This window comes from Calonectris borealis, chromosome 4 (assembly GCF_964195595.1).
Source record: "Calonectris borealis chromosome 4, bCalBor7.hap1.2, whole genome shotgun sequence".
NCBI classification, from domain to species: Eukaryota; Metazoa; Chordata; class Aves; order Procellariiformes; family Procellariidae; genus Calonectris; species Calonectris borealis.
Window position 1 is genome coordinate 44,261,525 of NC_134315.1, and position 24,385 is coordinate 44,285,909.

At 37.2% G+C, this 24,385-nt stretch overlaps 1 protein-coding gene across 1 annotated transcript in view; it reads left to right on the top strand.

Moving 5' to 3' along the window:
• Positions 1-24,385, top strand: part of SPOCK3 (SPARC (osteonectin), cwcv and kazal like domains proteoglycan 3) — a 232,363-nt gene that overhangs the window by 70,889 nt on the left and 137,089 nt on the right. Inside the window, exon 3 of the mRNA XM_075149396.1 lies at positions 19,800-19,845. Within this exon, the coding sequence (XP_075005497.1) occupies positions 19,800-19,845 (46 nt within the window). The remainder of the gene's footprint in view (positions 1-19,799; positions 19,846-24,385) is intronic.

Genomic DNA, 24,385 nt, shown 5'->3' on the forward strand with positions numbered 1-24,385 from the left:
AGAATACAAGCTACCCTAGATTTCAGAGAGGGATAAAAAGTCATTCAGTCTTGGGGTTGTGAGGGACACCACTAAGCTTACACAGGTCTGAGGAGTTCCTCTGTTCTCTCCAAATTTCAGTCTACTAATCTGCCACTCAACATTTTGTGCTGCAAAAGCAGTCCTTTGCCACAATCCCATGTTCACCAACTTGCTCCCATATAGTTTTCATTTGAAGACTGACCCTCAATCCAGTTTCTCTGGCTCACCCACCCCTACAAGTGGCTCAGGAACTCCCAAGTAACAGAAGCTAGCAAACACCTGCTTGAAAGAAGTTGTTAATGCTGCTAAAAAGGCAGCTGAAAACCTGCTTGGTCTCAAGGAGTCCCACCTTATCAAAAGACTTCTTTTGACTCTGGCGGTTGGGTAGCCCATAACATGTATCAAGCCTCTCACAACTACTCTTAAGTAGAAGTAGAGTTACTTTATACAGTCCAGATCCAAACAAAGGATATAAGCTGCAGGCATCTAGAAGCTAATCAGCCTCTTCCTGGCTCCAATAAGCAAATCACGTGCCACCTACTAACTTGATGTTAGAAGTGGCAAAGACCGAAGAAAACTAGGAAGTCTCTCCCTCCACCCTCACTTGTGCCCAACCAACACTCTTTTCTGAACACCATTTTAGGAGTAAAATCTGCAAGAAGGTGCCAGCCTGATAACTCACTGCTATTAAACATAGAAAGCATGTGCCTTTTTATTGTCTAAGAGTTTTGTTTATAGTAAAAAAATTGTATTTCCTTCCCCCGCCCCCCCGCACACTAGTTCAGTCCTATATAATTTTACCAACCCTGAGGTGCAGAGGGGGCTCTCCGGTCATCCAGATTCAATGTTTTCCCATGCTTCCAAATTAAGCGATATGAATAGTGAACTGTGATAGCACCCTCACAGGAGATCTTATGTAAAAAAAAAAAAAAAAGTTTCCAATAATTCAGGAATATGTATATACACACAGACTCTCACACATTTAGTGTAGCGTTTTGGAATCACACATGTACTATATCAAAAACTTCATTACCATTTTGATTTTTTCCTTTTGTAATTATATTTCTTAGAGATAATTGACACTTACTTTATATAAACTTGGTAAGACTTCTCTTGGATTTTCTTTGTTACCAGTATATGCAAAAGTGTAATCAACATCAAATACTGTTATTTAATTCCTGCAGAGTTTTGTGTCACAGTATCTTGGCTGGGTTAGGAGGTGGATTTTTTTTTTTCTTTTGGTGTGGCTGTAGCTCTATTGTTTCAGTGATACAGTTAAATAGGGCTTTAAATCAAGATAGCATCTCTTTTCTGCAGGTTAATGACTTATATCTATAAAAGGATTCTGAATGAAAACATATCAGAGGTTTGAATGACATTGTTCGTGATAAAGTGATACAGTTTTGTGTGTACATTATTTTAAATATTTTATTGTGCAAGTTCTTAGCTTGCTATGCATAGTTTAGAAATTATGATGAGAACATATAACTGTCTGAATAGGTAGGATGCACAGTGGTGAGGTCATGTAAAGGCTATAACTCAAAACGTAGGAGAAATCGGATAACATTTTAATGGTTGCATCCAAATTGCAACCAAGCCTCAAGGATAGGATACCATTATAAGCAGTTGGGATATATATTTCACTTTAATTATAATATTCTACAGTGTACTGCTACACATCCATGATCAATTTGCATTCCCAGTTCTAAAGTCTGGTGCCAGTGCAACTAGTTGTTACTTGCTATCAAAAGACATCTCAGCCTGTGTCCATCAGCCTGTGTCAATAATGAAAAACATGTTCAACTTTCCTTCTAAAACCAGTTCTACCCAGCTCTCGCTTTGAATTTCTGTAGTGATCAGTAACTGGTTATTTTTGATTTGATTTTATATTCTTTGATATCATTCTGTGCTTCTACGTCGAAGGCCTCTTGTTATCTTCTTTTTCGTGTTCTTTTGGGGGCCCTGTTGCAATCTCCTGTTTTTCTTCAACAGCCTTCAAGTTGTGGTTTTCTGATAACAGAACTAGTGTTTATTAACACAGCCTAGTCATGTATAGCCTCGTTCTAGGATCAGTGATTATTTCACTCTACAAAAGTAATACTCTATTAGAAGACATCTATATGTTTATTTATAGATACTTAGAGATGTTGCAGATGTAATGCTTTAGTAACAATTTTTTTTTTTAAATTATGGCAATATCACTGATACATTATTAAAATTGCTTAACAAATGGGAACTGTTGTTAATTTTTTTCAGCTTTTATGGACTTTTTAAAACGATTGCAGTCTTTTTCACTATTAAGTTGGCTGTGTGATGCTTTTTCACTGTCATAAGCATATAAGTCTACTTAGTTTTTCAGATGTATCTAATCAGTGATAATCAATTTTCTTGAGTGTGAAATATTGTCCTATGATACAGTCTTACAGTTTTCTGTGATATGTCTAAACCAGAATGTTGAAGATGTAAAGTTGGTTCCAGCTTCTACTACTGTTCCAGAACTGACTGCTGCAAGTACTGGAAAAGTGCTCCTTTTAGTGGTTTTCAGAGGAGCATAAGAGAATGATTGCAGAGGGAAGGAAGCAAGAGAGTTTTGTTTTGTTTTCTTTGCTGTCTGCTTGTGTTTACTGTTTTGCAGTAAAACCAAACAAATAATAGCTCAGGAGCTTTATGTTTGAGATCTAGGTCGAGGTCAGTTCCTAAGTACAGTACTGAGTTGTGTGCCTTGGAGGCAGCCTCGCTCTCCTAGTGAGAATTCAAAAGAACTCAGGATTTGAGCTGGTGGACTTAATATAAATGATTGGAGGGAATAGGCTTGCAGGAGATCGTAATGCTGACTCCAATTATTGACATAGATACAGGCTTTAGCCCATTTTTCAGCCTGTTTAGGTCATTCCTTCCCCTTGATGTGTTTAATCTTCTGGATCATCTAGGAACAGTAGCTATTACTGAATGAGTACGGTGGTTGCTCACCACGTTAAACCTTGTTTCATGACTCACTATGTGGGATCTATTCCTCACTGTTCTGGCCTTTTTTTGGTAACACCATCCTGCTTCTCAGAGAAAAATTACTTTTCAGCCCCGAAGAAAACAGTTGTTCGATGACCATTCAGAATTTAGTCCTATGCTAATGAAATACTTATGACTCTGTATGAGTGGCTCAGATTTGGAAGAATAAATGTGTGTGTGTCAATTTTTCTACTTCATGCTCCGAGTACAAGATCTATTAGCTTACTTGAGCCTTACAGCCCAAAATAAGTCTTACTCATTTCTAGTGATTTTTGTCCCACTCTCTAGTGAGGGAGGGACCTTAAAAGGAATGACTAGTTTTTCCCTATAAGTACAAACACACAAGACATTTTTGAGAGTTAAAATAGCAAAGCTGAGACTTTACTGCCTGCGAAGCTCTTTTGTTTTTTAAAGAAGAGTTCAATTACTGCCAAGTATTAATTTTTTTGTAGTTTCAGCTGCTGCATATTTTCTTTCATCTGTCAACTTTCCTCAGTAAAGCTAAGGCAGACAAAAACCGCCGAACAACAGTCTTCAAGGCAGTACTTTCAGACACACAGAGCCAAGGCCTTCTGATGTTTGGGAAATATCTAATATAATGGTATATGGCCTTGATTTGGGTGCTGCAGCTGTAAAGTAAATTTTAATTTCTCAACACTAAAACATTTCAGTCCATCTTTTAAATGTTCCTCTGTGAACCTGTTTCTCTGGACTGTAACTATCAACCTTGTGAACTGTTGACAAGATGCAGTTGACTAGCAATTGCAGATACTCAGTTCCAGCAAAATTGACTCTTCCTTTTGATTTCCCTTCAATCTGCACTCTAATAATTGATTAGAACTGAGGAGATGGCCTTCTTCATTCTGTTCTATGGTTATCAGTATGTTCAGTATGTTTAACTGATGACTTTTTTTTTCTTTGTATTGGACAATGCTGTATCTTTTTTCATTTAGGGAATGAGACCAAAGAACACTGTTTCTTGTCACTGGGAATGCCTTATTTCATAGAATTAAATCCATACATGAACCCAACAGGAAACACAGATTAGTTTCCATCAAGGAAAACAGGTTGTTCCTTGTGAATAGATACTGACAGTTTTCAGGGAACTTTTAAATTTTACATTGATATTTTTTAAAAGAAAGGAATAGCAGCATGTTTGATCTTGTAAAATAGCTAAAGCAATTCAATTGAAAAATGTTCCAGTTCAGCATTTTTGTTTTGTCTAAATGTGAAATACAAGCTAAAGTTTTAATACAAAGGTTGTCTTATAATCATTCTTGCTCTGTTAAATACTACACTGTAGTAGTTTTGCTGGAAATTAAGATATCACTTCTAAAATATACAATCAAACTTTTATATGCTGTAGTTTAGTGTACATGCAGATACAGTTAAAGAGTACTTCTAGAAACAGCAAAAAATTAGAGGTAAAAATCAGAGGTAAAAATATTGCTAATACTGGTCTGTGAATAGATTAGGGATTATGAGATGACGGTAAATAGCCTGTTTTGAAACAGTCAGTACCAACACAGCTACGTATAATTAGCTCTGAGTTGGGGAAAATAGGTATGCTTCACCGATATATAATTAAATGCCTATGTTTAATATAGAAAAATGTTTAAGTATATATCTCTCACCTATCTAAATATACACACACGCACGCGCACACACAAAACTGATTTAGAGTTGACGAAAGAAAACTATATTTCCCATCCCGTTATTTCATGTGTTATCTGCTACTGACTTCTGGGTTTGTGCGAACTGATGGAGCAAAAGATTTAATAAGGTATGGAATGGCTGTAGAAGGGAGTCACAGAAGGTACAGGAAACTGGTTTAAGCCTTTCCCGGTAGATCCCAAGGAAGCTTGCGGGATCTTCTTCCAGTTACAGATTTTGTAGCTGAATAACTGCTTATGTTCAAAAATCCTTTGCATGCTGACAGTGTAAAAGGTAATTCCTAACACCTTTCCTTAGTCTTGTGGTGAAGTTTTGAACACTTCCATATATTAGTAGTATTTCTCATTTAAAGTATCTAATGGTTTTATGTGAACTAATAATATTTTCAGTCTAATGCTTTGTTATTTTGTCTGTGGCCAGTGGTTAGGAAAATTTGTGTGTCTACCTCTATTTCTATGATAGACTGACCAAAGGCAGATGTAATAACCTACCCAAGTTATTCATCCAGACATGTAATGTATTTTGCACACTTTAGTACTAGATTTGTAAATTCCTAACAACTTAATGACGAGCTACATAAATTCATGAGCAACAAACTTCTGCATTATACGTAAATGACCTTATAGCAATAATATCCCAAGTGAAAGTAGTTAAAATGGGTTTCCTTCTGCATTTTGGATCACAACTATTTAGTTAGTTCTCTCAGTGTTCATACCTTTCTCTCCTTAAGAAAAAACAGCATTTGCAGACAATGAAAAATGTTTATGTTCTGGAAATCTGTAAAGCAGCACATATGGGACTCAGCATTGGTTTCATGTTATATAGTCAGATTTGTGACTTGTGATTTCTAAGCTGTATTAAAGGGAGAAGAAACGTTATAAAAGATGATGATATAACTTAGTTTGTCCTTAAGTGTGGGACCTTATTTCATGTAGGACTTGAACACAGCTTACCATCTACTTTATGTACGTGTCTAGAGGAACTGAAGAAAATTGAGTTACCTTTTGCATGCTTATATCAACTTCTGGGATATTGAAATGGAATACACTCATATTAGCACTTGAGTGAGGGTGTGACCTCTGCCCTAGCACCTAAGGATATGCAGTAGCCTGCAGACAGGGCTGCACAGTTTCACCTCAGACTTCACAGGTGCCAAACAGGATGGAGGAAACACTAGCCTTTGCTTTGCAAGTTCTGTGAAAAGGTGTAAAACATTGCAAATAGGAAATTTTCAAACAATGCTTATTTGTTTTTAATTTGTTACCCACAATGGAAGCACTGGGACCTGAGCAAGCATAGTGGCAAAAGTTAAAAATGATAATGAGGTGTATCAGTTATCTTAATCTGCTAGAGTGATTTGGTAATTTCTGACTAGTTATTTGCTAGAAGACAAAATGGTTTCCCTAAAAACTTGGAGAAAGTGTTTGTCATTTAAACAGGATATATCAGAGTCAGGGCCTGTAGGATACCTAAGGTAACATTTCTCAACAACCGGAATGAGATACCTTAAGGATTATAACAGTATGTTAACCCCTAAAATACAGCTATTTATTGTCAGGTATTTGATGATCTTTTTGAAATGAGTTTAGTTATCTCGCTAAAATTCACAGTACACTTGCACATATTGCTTTTTTTTCTTTATCTTTTCTGTTGATTAAAAAACTACTACCTTAAGCTTTTATCGAGGAACTTCAATGAGTATTTAATTATGTTCCCTTATACATCTTAGAAGCCTATTCTTGCCTAACAGCATCAGTAGAACATGTTAATGGCATATGTCAGCATTTCTTTGTGTATTATTAATTGTTTGATTGCATGACAATAATGAAATACAATGGCAATAAAAAGACAGTGTGTGTTAAAATTGTCTGTACTGTTTTTTATAGGCAATTGTAGTGACTGCTTTTTCTACAGTTTTTGATTATTGTTTAACTCAGCATTATAGATTAATAAGGTTTGCTGATTCATATGATACTTTTAAGCTTCTATATTACTGACCATATCTTTAAGTTCCATAATTGCAATAGGGCCTCTGGGAGCAAGAGGACATAAAAATGCATTGAACTTGATGCTTTTTATTGATAAATGTAGGACATAGCTCTTGAGAAATCTTGAATCCCATCTTGAATCAAAGAGTAGTTTGCTTACGTTATGAATAGCTTTAACAAAAAGAACATCTACGAGGGTATAGTTGTATATGATTGAATTTCTGAACAAATTGATACATATACGTATAGATTTCTTCATATTATTTAAACAATATGTATTTTTCTGTTTTTACTGTCTGTGGATCTACCCAATTTGCAATGTTTTTTTTTTTCGTCTGGTACAAGCTACATAGGCTTGACTATAACAAATATATATATAAAAATAACCATCCAGTGTTAATATTTACAACGAACATTGAATGAGTATCTCTATCGCTGGTTTAATTACAGATTCTGAAGTGTAGCTTATGTCTTCACAGATTCTAAGTCCAGGTATTTGTTGATTTTTAGAAGTCCTCAGCTTGTTTAAAAGGGATATTTTTCACACACAAAAAAATCATACAGATCATACAAAAATATGTCCTAATTCTTTCAGCAGAGCTTTGTTTTACTACTTAAAATCTGTGCAGCACTATTCTTAAACTGCGACCAATAATTTTAAGCGCTTCCTTCTATTATGTTGCAAATATATTGTCCTTGGTAGACTTTTTCCTTCCATCCGATTTTCTGTTGCCACATCTGTTCTTATTTACTTTGTAATGGTAATTATGCTGTAATGCCTCTCTCACAATCTTTTGTATTCCTTAATTTCTTCCATTTTGGACTGTTTTTACACTAGGGTGTTCTCTGTCTCCATGGCAATGAGAGGTAGACTAGAACATTGTTCTGAGCCTTGGCATAAGAGACTACCTGTTGGGAGAAACATACCAAAATCCTGTCTGTGCGAGTGGCATGATATGGCAGACCTCATGATTATCTTTTGTAATGAATTTTCTCCAGAGTGAAAAACAAACAAATGAACAAAAGCAACAGCAGCAAAAGTATAATATCTGTTTCATAACAGATTCCAGATTTTTCTCCTTGACATGCTAAAAATACAAAAACTTTCAGCTTCCTGAAAGAAAGCTGATGAGTAGCACTTTTCCTTCCTCTTGCTGTCCTCAGGTATGGTTGACAAAATATTTTCTAGAAATTGAGTAAGGGCCAAGGCCTTTGCAAATACCTTTCTTAAACAGTAAGTAGGCCCTTAAAAGCTAGATAGTTTCTGTCTTTCTGTCACTGCCCTCCATGCGTCCTTCGCGTCTTTCAGGGTTTCTGTCCTGAACACAACAGAACAATTTTCTTAGCATTATTATACAAAAAAAGAAAGAGGGAAGGGAGAGGAAAAAAAAAGACAGACAAGTTACATGAGCTCCTGTCATTTGTGGAATAGTGCAACACTTGAAGCAGAAGGACATTTTTCTTCTTCAAATTTTTATTCATCACGGTCCAAGTAGGCTGTTGAGCCAGTCCACCATGTTTTTAGTGCTGTGGAAAGGTACTTCCTTCTGCTGAAAGATATATCACTTGCTGTGTCCCACTGTTAAGATTGTTTAACATGAAAGAGACTTAAAAATGGCAAATTCTGTCTTGTGTCTGAATTTTCTTTCTATGGTTCTCCATGTCAGTCAAACTGACCTTATTTTTGTGGAGTTCCCTTACATCTAGGGATTGTTCCCACCACCGCCGTCCCCGCCCTTCGCCCTTCTGGTCATTGCTGACTTGCTAGTAGTTTGAAAAAAGACTGTTTCCTAAGTTGTATAGCAATGCTACACTAGATTTAATTGATACAGTAAGGTGAATAAACTGCTGAAGTTGGTATTTTTCTGTATCAGATACTGTTTTGGAGGGTTCTTCTAATGAAGTGTCTGAGAGCAAAGATCCAGTTTGCCTCCCTTGAAAATGGCACCTCGCTTTTCTGCTTTTTTTTGCTGCAAGGCAAAAATGTCATTATCTGATGCAGTATAACAAAAAATTATCTTTTGACTTTGTTTCCAAATATGTTCTGGAGTATGCTAAAAACCCCTAAACAGTATTTTCTTGATCAATGTGTTGTTTCCCTTATACGTAATTTGAATCACTTCTGTTCAGAAAACTGTAAGTTTTCCCTATTTCAAAAACAAAAACCTGTTTTCAATCTATTTCTTATTCTTGTTTCAAATCGTATCTTCCGTTTTGGATTTAGTGTATGAGCCGATCAGTAAATGCATCTATTTCCCAATTTTAAACTATGAATTTTATATCACAGAGCCTGCAAAAATCTTAACAAAAGAACATAGATGTATGGTCTTGCTCTTAAAAGTTTGGAAATGCCAAAATTAAAACTGTCTAGGTTTAGTTTCTGCCATGCATGCTCTATAATCATTAATGGCATGGTCTTTAATAAACGTTCATACTATGTTTATTCATAAGACCCCCATACCGTTCACTGCATATAGTAGAATGAAACACTTTTCGTTATTTCGTTCTATCCAACTTGTTCAGTTTGTGACCCTAGTCTTTGATCTTCTTGCTCAAACTGTTCTGAAGACAATTATTATTTCCTCTTGGATTTTTAAAATGATCTTGAGAACACAAAATGCTTTAAAAACTACTCATGTTCAGAATAAGAAGAAAGGTAAAGAAAATGAGGTGCCATTCTCCTCTTCAGTAGCAGGAGGGATGAAATAAAGATCATGAGTGTATGCTCTTTAGAGTCATAACCTTTGATCTGAGCATTTAGCAGCCTATCTAGTATTTTCATAACATTTGACATACTCAAAGGGTGGCCTCCATTAGCTCTGAAGTACTGGAGCACTGAATTTAGCACATGATCTAATTGGATTCTGGGCTTGATTTTAATGATATTAATTCATCATAGATTTGCATATAAAATTTCCTATTTTTTAAAAAAGCAGGCTGAGCAAACTCTAGGAATTTGTATTTAATGGAGTATTGACACATTATTAATTTTAATGGACTTGTAGTTCTTAAAGTCATTTGAAAGCCCAGACTTGGTTAAAAACAAGTTTTCCCATGTCATGATATTTTTTGACATTTATAAAACGTTTTTGTTTCAAAATGAAATTTAAGCTAGAAATTTGAAATTTCCTTTGACAGGAAATATATAAACCAGCTTCTTTTTAGTTCTGTATTTTTTATAACCAAAATGAGCATTTCATGTGGCTCTTAGCGTTTGAGAGAAAACTCTAAACAGAGAGCAAGCTTTGTATGAGTAGTAGAAGCCCTATTGTTATTTGGGGTGCCAGGTATGCATCATGTTCTGTAGAAATAAGTTTCAGTAGTATACAGCTACTTTGAAATAATGAGGGGAAGTTGCCAATCAAGTTAAAAAAGGCATTTCTTCTAGTAAAAAGAACCTGAATATCTAACAGTCAAAATTTATCAAACTTGGTATGTTTCTAGAAAACGTCTGTTTTGACAAATCAATTTTCTAACAAAAAGCTAAACAAACCAGAAAAAATCCATGGAAATTCTCATCTAGCTTTATGCTGACCTCTGCAACTTAGGTTACCGTTCTCTATGTGGAAGACATGGGCGAAACAGTTTGACAGTGCTTTTCTTCAATGTGTATTGAGAGATCGAGACCCAGAAATTTAGGATTGCTTTCCAGACTGTAAAGAAAATGTTTGTGGGTTTGGTTATGGTTTTTTTGCAATCCTGTTTCCTCCACAACTTAATTATTTCTTTACATTTCTTCAAATCTCTACCTGTACCAGTCCTATTCTACTGTTCTTGATTTCTCATCCCTCCTTTGCTTGTCTAATATCAGTCTTACCCAGTCACTTTGAGATGCACATCTCAATTCTTTATTTCTTTCAGCTAATTTCCACTTCCTTCTTATACCACTTCCTTCCAGTTCACTGCTCAAAAAATCAGACGCTAATGTTGACGACTTCTGTCTTCTTATTTTCCTTCATGTGGCAGTTCCACCCTACTCCTGCCTCCTGGCTTTATCATCTTTCCTGCCCAGTTATCAGTCCCATTCTACCCATTTGTCTCCTAATGTCTATATTCCCAAATCTTGGTTTCCAGAAACTACTTTGTGACTCCTCTGTTCGCTTACCTTATTCCAAACCCCTCTTTTTGTTTGGTGTGCTCCAAGCTTCTCACCTGATCTTCTTATTCCTTTTGTCCCGAGTCATCAGTTACTTCTATTTTTTTTTTCTCGCATCCCAGTGTTAGAAATTACCGTATACGCATATGCCAGTTCAACTATCCAAGCAGGAGACATAGGTGAATAAACGAAATAATAATACATTGCAAAAGGACAGTATAAAGAATTGTTCCTTTTCTTCAAGTATTTAGAGTTAAGAGTATTGACATACTGTAAATAGTCATTGATTCAGATAAATTTTAGTTGGAAGGTACCCCTGTGGGACCTATAATCTAGCCTCCGACTCAGAGTTGAGGCTATTGCAACATGGGATTGATCAGGTCAGCTGTGGATTTTTTCCAGTCAGATCTTGAAAACCTCCAAGAACAAAGACACCGTGATCTCCATGAGCAACTTGTTCCACTGCTTGTTCCACTATACTCCTAGTAAAGAAATTTTCCCTCATATCCAGCCTGAACTTCCCAAACTGCAATGTGTGACCTTTGCACCTCATTTAAATCATTTGGCACTGCTGACAAGAGCTGGTAATTGCCCTTCAGATGGTTGCAGGCAACCATCCATTAGCCTCCTCATTCCCAGACTAAATAAATCCAGCTTTCTCAAGTTCTCCTGCTGTCCACTCTAACTCCCAGGCCATTTTCAACAGTGTCAGTTGTTTTGCAGCCTGTACCCCACATTTATTCCAAGTTATTCCTTCTTAGGTTCAGAACTTTCAAGTTCTTATTGAATCTCATTTTTCTGCTGGGCAAACCCTCAAGTTACTGAGGTCTGTCTGGATTGAGCCTTTGCTATTTGTTTGTCATCTGCTCCCACTAGTTCAGTTGTTTATGGCATGCTCTGTGTTATCATCCAGGTTGTTACTGAAGATGTTAAACAATATGATCCCCAGAACTGACTCTGGGGTGCTTTGGCCATTAGTGGACACGAGTTGGATGTTAAGCTGTTGACCTGTAGTCAATTATCAGCCCACTTAACTGTCCAGCCTTTACTTCCTCAGTTTCCAAATGATCGCACTATGGCAGACTATATCAAAACTTACAAAAATGAAGGTACACAAAACTGTTACTTCAGCGTAGAAGGCAATCTGGCTGGTCAAGCGCTGGAAATCCTTGGTAGGTCTGCACTGAGTATTATTCTTGTCTGTCATGTGCATGGAAAAGGACTCAGAGAGAACATTTTCCATTGATCTTTACAGGGACTGAAGTGAGGCTACCTGGCCTGTAGTTCCCTGCATCTACTTTCTTGCATTTTATTTTTTAAGATGCTAGCTTTTTTTCCAGTTCCCAGAGATCTCCGTGATACGGTCCACCGTTTTTCATAGGTACGAACCATAGCCTCACAATTGGCCATCTCTTTCAACACAGTTGGGTAAATTCTTTCCAGCCCCATAGATGTGATCAGATCTCTCTGTATAGTCTGTAACTGTTCTGCCACTCTTGGCTGTTCTTCTTTTCTCCAGACTGTGGCATTGTATGCAGAGGTCAGGGAATAAGTTTTGCCCTTGATACCAAGGGCTTGTGCGTTGGTGAAGAGGCACCTGAGGAAACAGTGACTCTTCTGAACAGGCATGTGGAAGTTCCACAGATGGCCTTCTACTTCACATATGTCATCTGGTTTCAACTCTGTTAGACTACAGCTCCTGTAGTCTAACAAACCTGTTTTAAGGCCCTCCTCACAAGTTGAGTCTTGACAGTATAATAGGAGGAGCATGGCCAAAACTTTTTGTATATTTTTGTAGTGGAAAGATGGTTCAATTTTTTTTTTTATTCATGATGAGAAATATGAGATGCACTTTTAAAGAAACAATGTTTTAAATTTTATTGGGATTTAGAAGTTTATAATGTTCGTTCTTTGATATTAATTCCTTCCTTTTCAAAATGTTTTTCAGTGTTTTCTCAGTATTTCTGAATATAAGCTTTAGTGAGCATTTGGTATTTCTTGGCAAATGATTTCAATACTGTGCTATTCAAACCTGCTGTTGGTAATGCTGCTAGTACCAAATAGACAGCCTCCACAGAAGTCTTACTGAATGAGATCTGTGAAGCAGAAAGAGAGGGCTGAAAAGTGGTGGCTTTTAGCCCAGCGTCATCAACAGTATTAGAAGCATGAGAGAGAGGGAGCGGGATAAACATTGTGCATGGTGAGCTGAGTGCCAGAGTTGCTGGAAGCAGCTATTGAGTCTAACTGTGCTTTGCCAGCCCCGTGAATACAGGCCTCGGGCATGGCATGGCCCAGGAGTCTGGAGCAGCAGAGGAAGCTGACATCAGCCTCCCTGGAGGCTGGCACTGAAGAACAAACTAGCATCCTTTCACCTGTCACTCCAGCACCCCACTCAAGGAGGCTAGGTGCCAAACAAGTAGGAAAGGAGTTTTGCAGCAAGGCTCAATCTCGCCTACAGGTGTTTAGGTCCTTCACTACCAGAGGAGCAGTGCTGATATTACCTCTGTGATGTTTCGTTATTTTGGAGTTTGTTTTCTTATATGGATTCTTTGACTTACTAAACTGACCTTTAAGATGACCTGATTCCCAGTATTACTGGATGTGAAGTGCCACTGCCTTTATCTGTGTCTGAGGTGCTTTATGCACTGAACAGTATACTTCTGGTGATTTTGGCTAAACTAATTATATTTCTAATGGGAAAAGGAGTCAAATTTCTAGGGAAAAGGAGTCAAATCTGGCAGTAGTCACTTTTCTATGCTAGTCTGTAAAAATCTTCTAGACTTTGTTTTTTCTTATTTCTTAAGTCCAGGTAATAAATCTGATTGTTTTTTCTTTAAACCTTGATTCACTGAAGAAAGGTTCCTGCTCTGTGCTTCTTCGGAGTGTTGGAAAGGAATCCTCAAAGGTGGCTTCATGGGAAGCATAAGAGGTATCTCAGCTGGTGAGGAGTGGTGGATCCTATTGAGGAGAAAGTATAGAGCCAAAAAATTTGCTAGACAAACAGTTCCTGCCCTCCTGGCACTAGTTCTGCTCCTAGTTCTACTGCAGGTCCTTAGCTATGTGGCGTCACATAAGGTATGCGCATATTGTCCCTACAGATTAAGCAACCTATTGAATGCATCTGGGACAATTAGTAAAAAATGTGCTCGGGAATACATGGTCCGTCCAGGCTTCTTGTCCTCACAGATGTTCTGAGACATGTAAGATGCTGCAATAGTAAATATGGTGTTGGGGAGTGTGGTAGCTACCTTATTCCCCTGAGTGCGCTATCCTGCAGTTAACCAGCTCAACTAACGCTGCCCATTTATACAACAGAGTGCTCACATGGCTTATGATAGATCAGATGTCTATGCAGGTCAGCAGAGATGAAAAGCAGCATCTGATAGGCAGGCGGGTATCCACATGCTACTGAAGAGCATGTCTATATCCTGGATGCGGATTCCAGTCTGGCTCAGATTTCAGATTGAAGAATTTCCCACTACACAAGCATCATGCATTTTCATGGTGCAACTTATACTTGCTGATATTGGGCTGAAGGTCCTAGAGCAAGATTTAAGTGGAAAAAAAATTCCACACGCTGTTGTTGCTAACTTTCTTTTTCCAGCATTGGAAAGAGGTTGGGACAGAGCTATAGGGTGACAACTCTACCGCAGCTCTTTCAGTGAATCTTAGAATATAAATACATGTTACAGAGTCACTGGGAAGGTTTGATGCAGATGAGTCAAACCCTCTGCTATTGAGAGGCGCAAAGATGTGAAGGGGAGATACTTGGTGAGCTGAAGTGTGCTGCGGAAACGAGCTTGAGGCAAGTGGAGGGCTGCGATGTGGGACTGTTGGCTCAATTCAGTTGCCTTGTTGAAATGGAGTCTGAAAATAGCATAGCTACCAAATAGCAAAGACCTAGCCTAAAAGAGGTAAAGAGCTTTCAGATGAGATGAGAAGCAGATGTATGTACTTGAGATGCAGATATAAGAAATGGAATAGAAAACCCATTAAGAACTCCTTGAAATTAAAAACAGCAAAAATCTAAATCTAATACTGTAGGTTTTAAGTTATATTAGAGAGCATGTGCAGCCTGAAAGACTTTTGTTTCTGAAATTGTCAAAATATGATTTCATGTCCATCTACAAATTGGAGTATGTTGCTCTTCTTTGATAAAAACAAACAAACCCTAGGAATAGGGAGGCCAGTAGTAAAATGTTTTTTTTTGCATTATGATAAGTTGTATAAAATTTGAGTGGAATTTTGTGTGGGTGGAATTTAGTTTGGTGTTGAATGAAGTTAAGGAAATCTTTTATCTTTCCTGCTTTGGTAACTGTTAGAGGTATTGTTTCTTGAAAAGGCATTATATATGAAGCAGTACCTCACATTGAACAGTTGCCTATTAGACTTTTCCCTAAATTCGTAGTTTGTAAGTGACACAATTATTAATATCCCTGCTGTACAACCTGTGCTATAGCAGTAAGTTATACTTGGATAAAATATAATTATAAATTCAGAAAACTGCTTCAATTTCAGTGGATTCTCTGACATAAATCAGCTTTGATTTTAATATATAGGCTTTTAATGCATAGGCCATACTAGAGATAAAATGTGAACACGAAAGAAGGGCTGGATTTGCTTTATCCATTTTTTCAGGTCAACCTTGGTCTGAAAATATTTGTGAGGAAACTGCCCTCCTTGCTCTCTAGGACACCTGCTGTTCTCTGAGTCAGACTCGTCATATCTACCGCGTATCGTTATATTCTTTAGCAATACAGATTTCTGTTGGATAATAATTCAAGTGATGTCAGCAATATATGGCAGCATATACAGAAAATGTTGCAGAGGAGAGATCAATAAAATGATGTAACAAATGCTCTACACAAGAAAGAAAATTAATAGGATCATATTTTTGTATCTCTATCGAAAGCTGAAAACTTCTGCTGCATAACTACATTGTCAGACATGATTTTTTTCCAGGGAGCTTTTTCCTCTCTTACTGTACTTAAATGTGTATTTCTTAAAACTCACGTAGCATCTGCTTTTTAAGAATGAGGAGTGAAAAATTCTTATAGAAGAATATAGTAAAGTCCAAAAAGAAGCAATAGAAGTGTTTGAGGCAAAATACCTTTTTTTTTCTTGTTTCTTTTTTTTTTTAAAAGCTTTTCTGATTAAGCTACTTTTGGTCATTTTGAATCCTTTTCTTAAGGCTGTCAGATTTTCAGACTACATACATGATATTTTTTTAAGGTAAGTAATTTTCATGAAGTATAAAAAATATTTATTAGCCTCGAAAGTGCATATGTAATTGTAACATGAACTTCAATTCCTAGAAACACTTCATCACTATAACACTGACTGAGCATAATGGTCAAACATGCATAATTTTAAGGCATGGATATTAAACTCATTGAAATCCATCATACATGGCTATTGGAAGTGCTTTATGTGTCTTTCAGACAGAGAGAGACTTGAAAGAATTACTGACATTTCACGTAGAGCAGTAAGGATGAATTTTCTATTTAAAATGCATGGATACCTTTAGCTAGAAAATGTTGAAAAAACTGTATGGTAACTATGACAAAATTGTTTATTTATTCTGTATACTTTTACAGCTTGCCCTTTAACATGCTCAGGACAAAGGCAAGGAAGCCCCTGAAAAAAATCAGAAGTCATAGGCTCTGTCCTGAGACATTTCCTTTTGCATTTATAGATTGTTAAAGGATACTCTAGCTAGAGATGCTGTGATGCTACTCAGCCTTCACTGTAAACTGTGTATTTGTTCATTCTGTTTTTAACTTCATATTAAAATTATGAAAAATGAGGCTTCGTAAGTTATATTATCATCTTGATGATATTCTGAAGAGGATATTGAACATTATAATAATCAAACTCTTATTGACTGAAGATCAGGAAAGATCTGAATGCCAGGTTCTTATACATGTCAAAGATTAAACAGCTTTAGGAATATTTGTAAAATTGTGGAACTGCAATTTATTGAAGCAATTTCCTTACTTAATCGGAGAATCAATTAACTATTTTATTTTGGTTTTAGAGGGACACAAAGATTTTGTTTAACGTATCCAATAATGGACTTTCTTTAAGTAACAGGTGATTTGAAAAATCAACTCTAGGAAAATCAGTATAGGTATATGTGGTATATGGGTATATATATTTTGGATTTAAGATAAAAAATTCCATTCAAACCGCAGTACAATTCAAAAAACCAAAAGCACCCACTCCCACCTCTACCCCCCCCAAATAAAATGGAGGTGTAGGCATAATGGGGAGAAGAATACAGAACAAAATAGTGTTATTGTGTTGTGTATAGATGCGTAGTGCTGCTTCATCTTGAATGCTCTGCACAAATTCTAGTCATACCATATCAAAAAAATAGGCTTGGAAAAGATTCAGAGGGGAATGACAAGAAAGGTATGGAGAGGCTTTGCAGAAGGACGTACGTCAGCTAAGACTCTTGGTCGTCTTGGGCTTAGCGACCATGAAATGACAGAATTCTCGATTCTTGATGAAGTAAGGAGGGGGGCCAGCAAAACTGCTACCATGGACTTCCAGCAGGAGCAGGGAAGGGATCGTGCCCCTGTACTTGGCACTGGTGAGGCCGCACCTCGAATCCTGTGTTCAGTTTTGGGCCCCTCACTACAAGAAGCACATGGAGGTGCTGGAGCGTGTCCAGAGAAGGCAACGAAGCTGGTGAAGGGCCTGGAGCACAAGTCTTATGAGAAGCGGCTGAGGGAACTGGGGTTGTTTAGCCTGGAGAAGAGAAGGCTGAGGGGAGACCTTATCGCGCTCTACAGCTCCCTGGAAGGAGGTTGTAGCGAGGTGGGTGCTGGTCTCTTCTGCCAAGTAACTAGCGATAGGACGAGAGGAAGTGGCCTCAAGTTGCGCCAAGGGAGGTTTAGATTGGACATGAGGAAAAATTTCTTTACTGAAAGAGTGGTCAGGCCTTGGAACAGGCTGCCCAGGGAAGTGGTTGAGTCACCATCCCTGGAAGTATTTAAAAGACGTGTAGATGTGGCACTTAGGGACATGGTTTAGTGGGCATGGTGGTGTTGGGTTGACGGTTGGACTCGATGATCTTAGAGGTCTTTTCCAACCTTAATGATTCTATGATTCTAGAGATGCCTGAGGAATGTTATATTTGGGATCTGTGAAGTTGTCTGCAGTATAGAGATGAACAAGAATTGATTTATCGTCTGATTAGTTTAAGACCAACTTGAGAGCGTCTAATTTATACAAGCTCCAATTCTATGTTCTTCCTAAGCATAATGCAGGATGCTTTGCCTTAGAAGGGATTTTGGTCTCACTCAGGATGACTGCTTTTTTGTTCTAGTAGCCTTATGTTCTAGTTATTTTAACTTTTCAGCATTTTAATAATAAATATCTTGTCTGAATAGGCTCATTGTGGGTGAACATTACTGGTTTAGTAGAAATGGAAAAAGAATCTACCACTCTCATAGTTTTTCAAGAATTGAAAGTTTTGCCAATGTGATGTGAATCATGGAACAGCATTGCATTAAAGCTGGCTCAAACCTGTTCAGAACACCATTGTAGGAATAACATCTCCATAGTTACTATTAGGAAGGATATAATTGGAAAACACTGTCATAATTGTCATTTCTGCTTATCTCTTGCATGATTTAAGAAAAAAAAATCATTTGATATGCCTGTTTGTATTTATTTACTTTCAAAAAATAGTAATTAAAAAGGCAAGTAACATACACAGATTCATAGATTGTTAATCTGTGCAACATCAGAGTAAAGGAATGCATAAGTATAGGTACAGAACTATGGTTGTGTTCTGCACTTCCAGATTCTGCTCATTTCCTTCTTCCTCTTTCAAAGCATGCATTCCCATAACAACATTTTTACTAATAAAACATCATCAGTGAAATACAGTTTAGGCTGCAACCACTTTTTTTTTCTCGTTGAGGTAAAACTGTAGAACTATTAAAATCCAAAGATTTGTTTTGTTCCTATAAAGATGTGCTTGATCCTTGATCACTTTTAATTTGTGATTATGTGGCTTTGACAACTATATGAGACTCACATTTTCCCAGTAGTTCAATTTTTTATAAATTGAGGTCTTGTTATGGTGGTCTTGGTGATCTTTTAGCAAGTGGGATGGAATTGCTGGATGTGACAATGCACCCACTGCAGTTTCTGAACCTTAATTTATGCAGACATTAAAATGTTGGCTACAGTCTTTTTAATGTTTTGTTCTAGACAAGAGTGAGTTAAATTAAGACATAATAATAAATAATTCTAGTAATTTTTCTGCTCCACCTATTATCTGAGGTGTGCAGATCAATTTATGTACGTCTCGACTATGAATTTGTAATTTATTATCAAATTTCTTAAAATCTCGAAAGCAATTTATTTAACTCAAGTTTTTCCTTCTTGAAATTGTAGCCTAATAGAGCTGATGACATAATTAGGAGGATATTTTATGTTTAGGAGGATGATTTATAGAAAATAGGGTTAATTAGACTTATTTAATGACAGATCTTACTGAGCAGTTGAAAACTACATAGCAGAATTTTTTTTTTTAAATTCATGTATCATTCTTTATAGTTATATTTTATTGATTATGACTTTGGAGCTTTGGTTTTGAAAAATTATTAATGGAAAATGTAATTAAGTTTTTCAATATCTTAGAACTTAAAGTACAGGAAAACTACTGTAACATTTTAAAAGCAATGTTAGAAACATTACCTATGTAAGTACTGTGAGAAATACTTTTTCTATTTTAAATGCTAGTAAGTAACATTGTTTGAATAGCATTTTTACTTAATGAGTGCAAATGGCCTCTGAATTACACTGTTTTATTCTATATGAGTAATTTGTCCCATTATGATGACTGTAATCTTTTTCTCGTTTGTTTTTTACTGCTTGCCTTTTCTAGGAAGTAGAGGTTGGTATACATCTTCTGTCTTTCATGATTCTGTGATTTTTTTCACGTATACATTGATTCCTTACGTTTTACTAAATGTAGGTTGTTTCTCCCTCTCCAGGATGATTATTTTCGTACATGGAGTCCGGGTAAACCATTTGATCAAGGTAAGATTCTGCTACTAGTTGTTTATATGGGATAAAATTTAAGTATTTATAATTGTGCTCCTGTTCTAGAATACCTACAGAATTCTGTGAATTTGTGTCATTTTCTCCCTCTTCAAATGATTGATTTAAAGAGGGCCAGAAATTCAGCCTAATCATCATTTTATATCTGTGATTTTTGCAAACTTTTGTTGATTAGAGACAGATGGGAGCATTAGGAACCTCCAAAGTGGCTTAAAGTTTCCCTCATATAAACAAGTTAGTGGGGTTTGGGAGGGTTTGTTTTGTTTTACTTATATATTGAAGTTAAATACTGTTGTGTTTTCAGTAGGACATTTGAAGAAAAACAGGTGTGCAGTCTGATATTTGTCTTTTACAGTTAAAAAAAAATCATTAAAATGTTTAAAGTCTCTTTATTATCTGGTTGATAAAAGAAGATCTATAAAAACAGTTTTGGAAGTCTCTGTCATGTTCCAGTGATCTGTCTTGAGGCAAAACACGGAGCTTTGAGAATGCTACAGTACAACAATTTCAGACTTAGAATAATTTGAGCGAACACAGCAAATTTTCGCATTAAACATTCCCTCCCCAGGCATCGGAATGTAATACTTACTGCCAATATAATCCACTTCACATATGTTGCTTCAAAGTGTGTAACTACCATTGTGAAACTACTGAGAATCTTGATACGTTTTTTTTTAATTGCTACAAGCAGAGACTTTGTCTTTTCTGATAATACCAATGGCACAAATGCAATGAAGTGCAGGGCCTTGTACACAAGAGACTGAGATAAAAATATGTTGCAAAAATAACATTTGCTTAATTTAAAGAACTTTCTCCATAAGCCCCATAGACTTGTGAGCATCCAGGTCGCGCAGCAGGTCGTTAACTGCTTCCTCTTGGATTATGGGGGATTTATCCTGCTTGCCGTCCCCGTCTTCCAGCTCATGGGGCTGAATACCCTGAGGATAACTGGTCTGACTATTAAAGACTGAGGCAAAGAAGGCATTAAGTACCTCAACCTTTTCCTCATCGTCGGTGGCAATGTTCCCCCGCACATCCAATAAAGGATGGGGATTCTCCTTGCCTCTCTTTTTGTCATTAATATATTTGTAAAAACATTTTTTGTTATCTCTTATGACAGTGGCCAGATTGCGTTCTAGCTGGGCTTTTGCCTTTCTAATTTCCTCTCTGCATGACCTAACGAGATCCCTGTACTCTTCTTGAGTTGCCTGCCCCTTCTTCCACAAGTGGTAAACTCTCCTTTTTTTCCTGAGTCCCAGCAAGAGCTCCCTGTTCAGTCAGGCCGGTCGTCTTCCCTGCCCGTTCTTCTTACGGCACATGGGGACAGCCCGCTCCTGCGCCTTTAAGACTTCCTTCTTGAAGAACATCCAGCCTTCTTGGACCCCTTTGTCCTTCCGGACTGTCTCCCAAGGGACCTTCTCGACCAGTGTCCTGAGCAGGCCAAAGTCTGCCCTCCGGAAGTCCATGGTAGCGGTTTTGCTGGCCCTCCTCCTTACTTCACCAAGAATCGAGAATTCTATCATTTCATGGTTGCTAAGCCCAAGACGGCCTCCAACCACCACATCTCCCACCAGTCCTTCTCTGTTTGTAAACAGCAGGTCAAGCACGGCTCCTCTTCCACACACTCCAGGAACCTCCTCGACTGTTTCCTCTCTGCTGTGTTGTATTTCCAGCAGACATCCAGTAAGTTGAAGTCCCCCATGAGAACAAGGGCTAGCAATTGTGAGACTTCTGCCAGCGGCTTGTAGAATGCTTCATCTGCCTCTTCATCCTGGTTAGGTGGTCTATAACAGACTCCCAGCAGGAGATCTGCCTCGTTGGCCTTCCCCCTCAATCCTTACCCATAAGCACTCGACCTTATCTTCACAATCATTGAGCTCTAGACAATCAAAACACTCCCTGACATACAGAGCCACCCCACCGCCTCTCGTTCCTCGCATGTCCCTTCTGAAGAGTTTATAGCCATCCATTGCAGCACTCCAGTCATGAGAGTCATCCCACCATGTTTCCGTGATGGCGACTAAGTCATAGCTACCCCGCTGCACAATGGCTTCCAGCTCCTCCTGTTTGCCGCCCATGCTGCGTGCATTGGTGCAGATGCACTTGAGCTGAGCTATTGATTTCACCCCCAAGATTGGCGTGCCACCCCTAGGCTCTTCTCTAGTGATCCTGATTTTATCCCCTTCCCCCCTTCGAACCTAGTTTAAAGCCCTCTCAATGAGCCCGGCCAACTCACACGCGAGAATCCTTTTCCCCCTGTGAGACAGCTGAACTCCGTCTGTCGCCAGCAGGCCCGGTGCCGTGTAAACCTCCCCGTGGTCAAAGAAGCCAAGATTCCGCTGATGGCTCCAGCCCCTGAGCCACGTGTTAATCAGGTGTGTTTTCCACTTCCTTTCAGTATTCTTCCCTGCCACTGAAGGGATTGAGGAAAATTTAATAAGATAGGAAAAAGTGAGAGTTGGTAGATTATGAAAACTAAGTTTTAGGTGTACATTCTGATAGTCTCTCTAAGTGTCGTTCCAGGGCTGTGCCATAAGCACTGCACTAGCACCATTCCACTCCACTTGTGTACCACTTAACTAGTAAATTTAAAACAAAGTTTAACTATTAATTAGCTTTTTCACCTCAGTAACCATACATGAAGACTTATGGGTTTTTCAGATTATTTTTTTTTCTTTTACCAAAGTGAACTATTCAAAACAATAAATGGGGACATCACGAATGACTGACTGTGGAGTCCTGTGATCTGTTGAGGCTTGTTGCAAGCCAAGTAATCTGTGTTAGAGAATCTTTACAAGGGTTTCCCCTTCAATCTTCTGTTATTGCCATTCTGGTTTGTGCAGCAGTTACTCTCTCAAGTGAGAGCATTCCGTAAATGAAAACAGTGAAGTGAAGTGAAGACCAATTTTTAAAATGTAGAGATAAACTTGCAGTAAGAGACTAAAGATGATGTTTAAACAGGAGCAGTAACAACTTCCCATGTCTGTTGTGTTAAAGTTTGTAAAAATACTGCTGAAGATACAGGCAGATAAGTTCTTTGAGGACAGAAATAAACAATATCCTTAATTTACCTGTATCAGTGTTTTATTTCTTTTCATTTTATTTTTTTTATCAATATTTGGCTTTTCAGAAACTTCTCTGTAAATCTGTGAAAGTATGGAATAAGCAAGGAGTCTTTTTGGCGTTAAATGATCTGAAGTCCAGGTCTACTAGACAGGATATTTTTTTCTATTTTCTATGAAAACAATGGGTTATAGGAATTACTAGTACTTTTAGAGAATTTTTTTTTTCTTTGCTGATTTAAATTATAGCAACTTTACATGTTGAAATTACAAATAGATATTTGGAAGTTTTAAAATATATATATGAACAAAATATGAAGACCTTTAAACTGCATAAACCCCAGCTGACTACATGTAATAGAGGCGGTGGTGGAATATTTAGCTTTATGTCTGTGTTTTCAAATTGTTAGTTGTCATCTAAAAAATACTCAATCTCTGTTACACCCCTTTGTGTTTTAGGCAGTGGTGGTGCAGGTACCTGATACACCTGTAACTCCTTGTTGATATCACTAGTAGTCAGATAAATGAGTTCTTATTATTTACATTTATTATTTTGTGTATCCATGTTCTGCTGGAAATCATTAATATACAGGGACCTTTTTCAAATTATTTTTAGCCAACACCCATATTAATTTGCAGGTAGTATTTTTGAGGAACCTGTGCTTGCCATATAGGCATATCTTTGAGGTCTACACATAGTTATTATTTTCCAAAGATTCATATGACTATTAAAGCCTTTTCTAAGTTTTACTGTATATGGATAATATATCTTTATATTTTTTCAAAATGTATCCTTAATCTGAACCCAAATCTTAATGCTAATATTTTGTTGTAATATTTGAAAAGTCTGTGGTTCAAGGAATCAATAGTCATGCATATGATAATAAAATGAGTGTCCTAATAGTGTCTTAATTCACTCTTTTATACTTTGAAAGTTTGAAAGGCATTCTTATGTTAATATGATTAAGTATGTCAAAATTGCTCAGGTAGACAGATCTGTGTAATTCTGTTGGTATTAATAAGAGTGGTTATATGGAAATATATGTCCAAGCATTCCAAGAGGTTAGCCCTTGCTATGAAAACATATAGTGATATTTACTCCTGGGCTGCAAAATATAAGTTATGTTAAAAGATGGAAAAATATTATGACTTGTATTGCAATTCACCAATGCCATTCCTTAAAGCAACATGTGACATTTGTCTGAAGAGTACTTGTTCCCATTGAACTCTCTTTTGCTTATATACATATAAGATAGAAAAAGATCTTTAAATATATTTTGACTGTGTATAATGTATATATACACGCACACAAATGCTTATGTATTTGTATAAGTATCACAATGTAAATTCTTAGTAAACAATTGTGGGGCAAGGTATTATTGTTGGAATGAATCTGAATGTTGTATTAATCGTGTTTAGTTACTGCTAAAAGGCAAGTTTTGTTCTTTCAGTGGTTT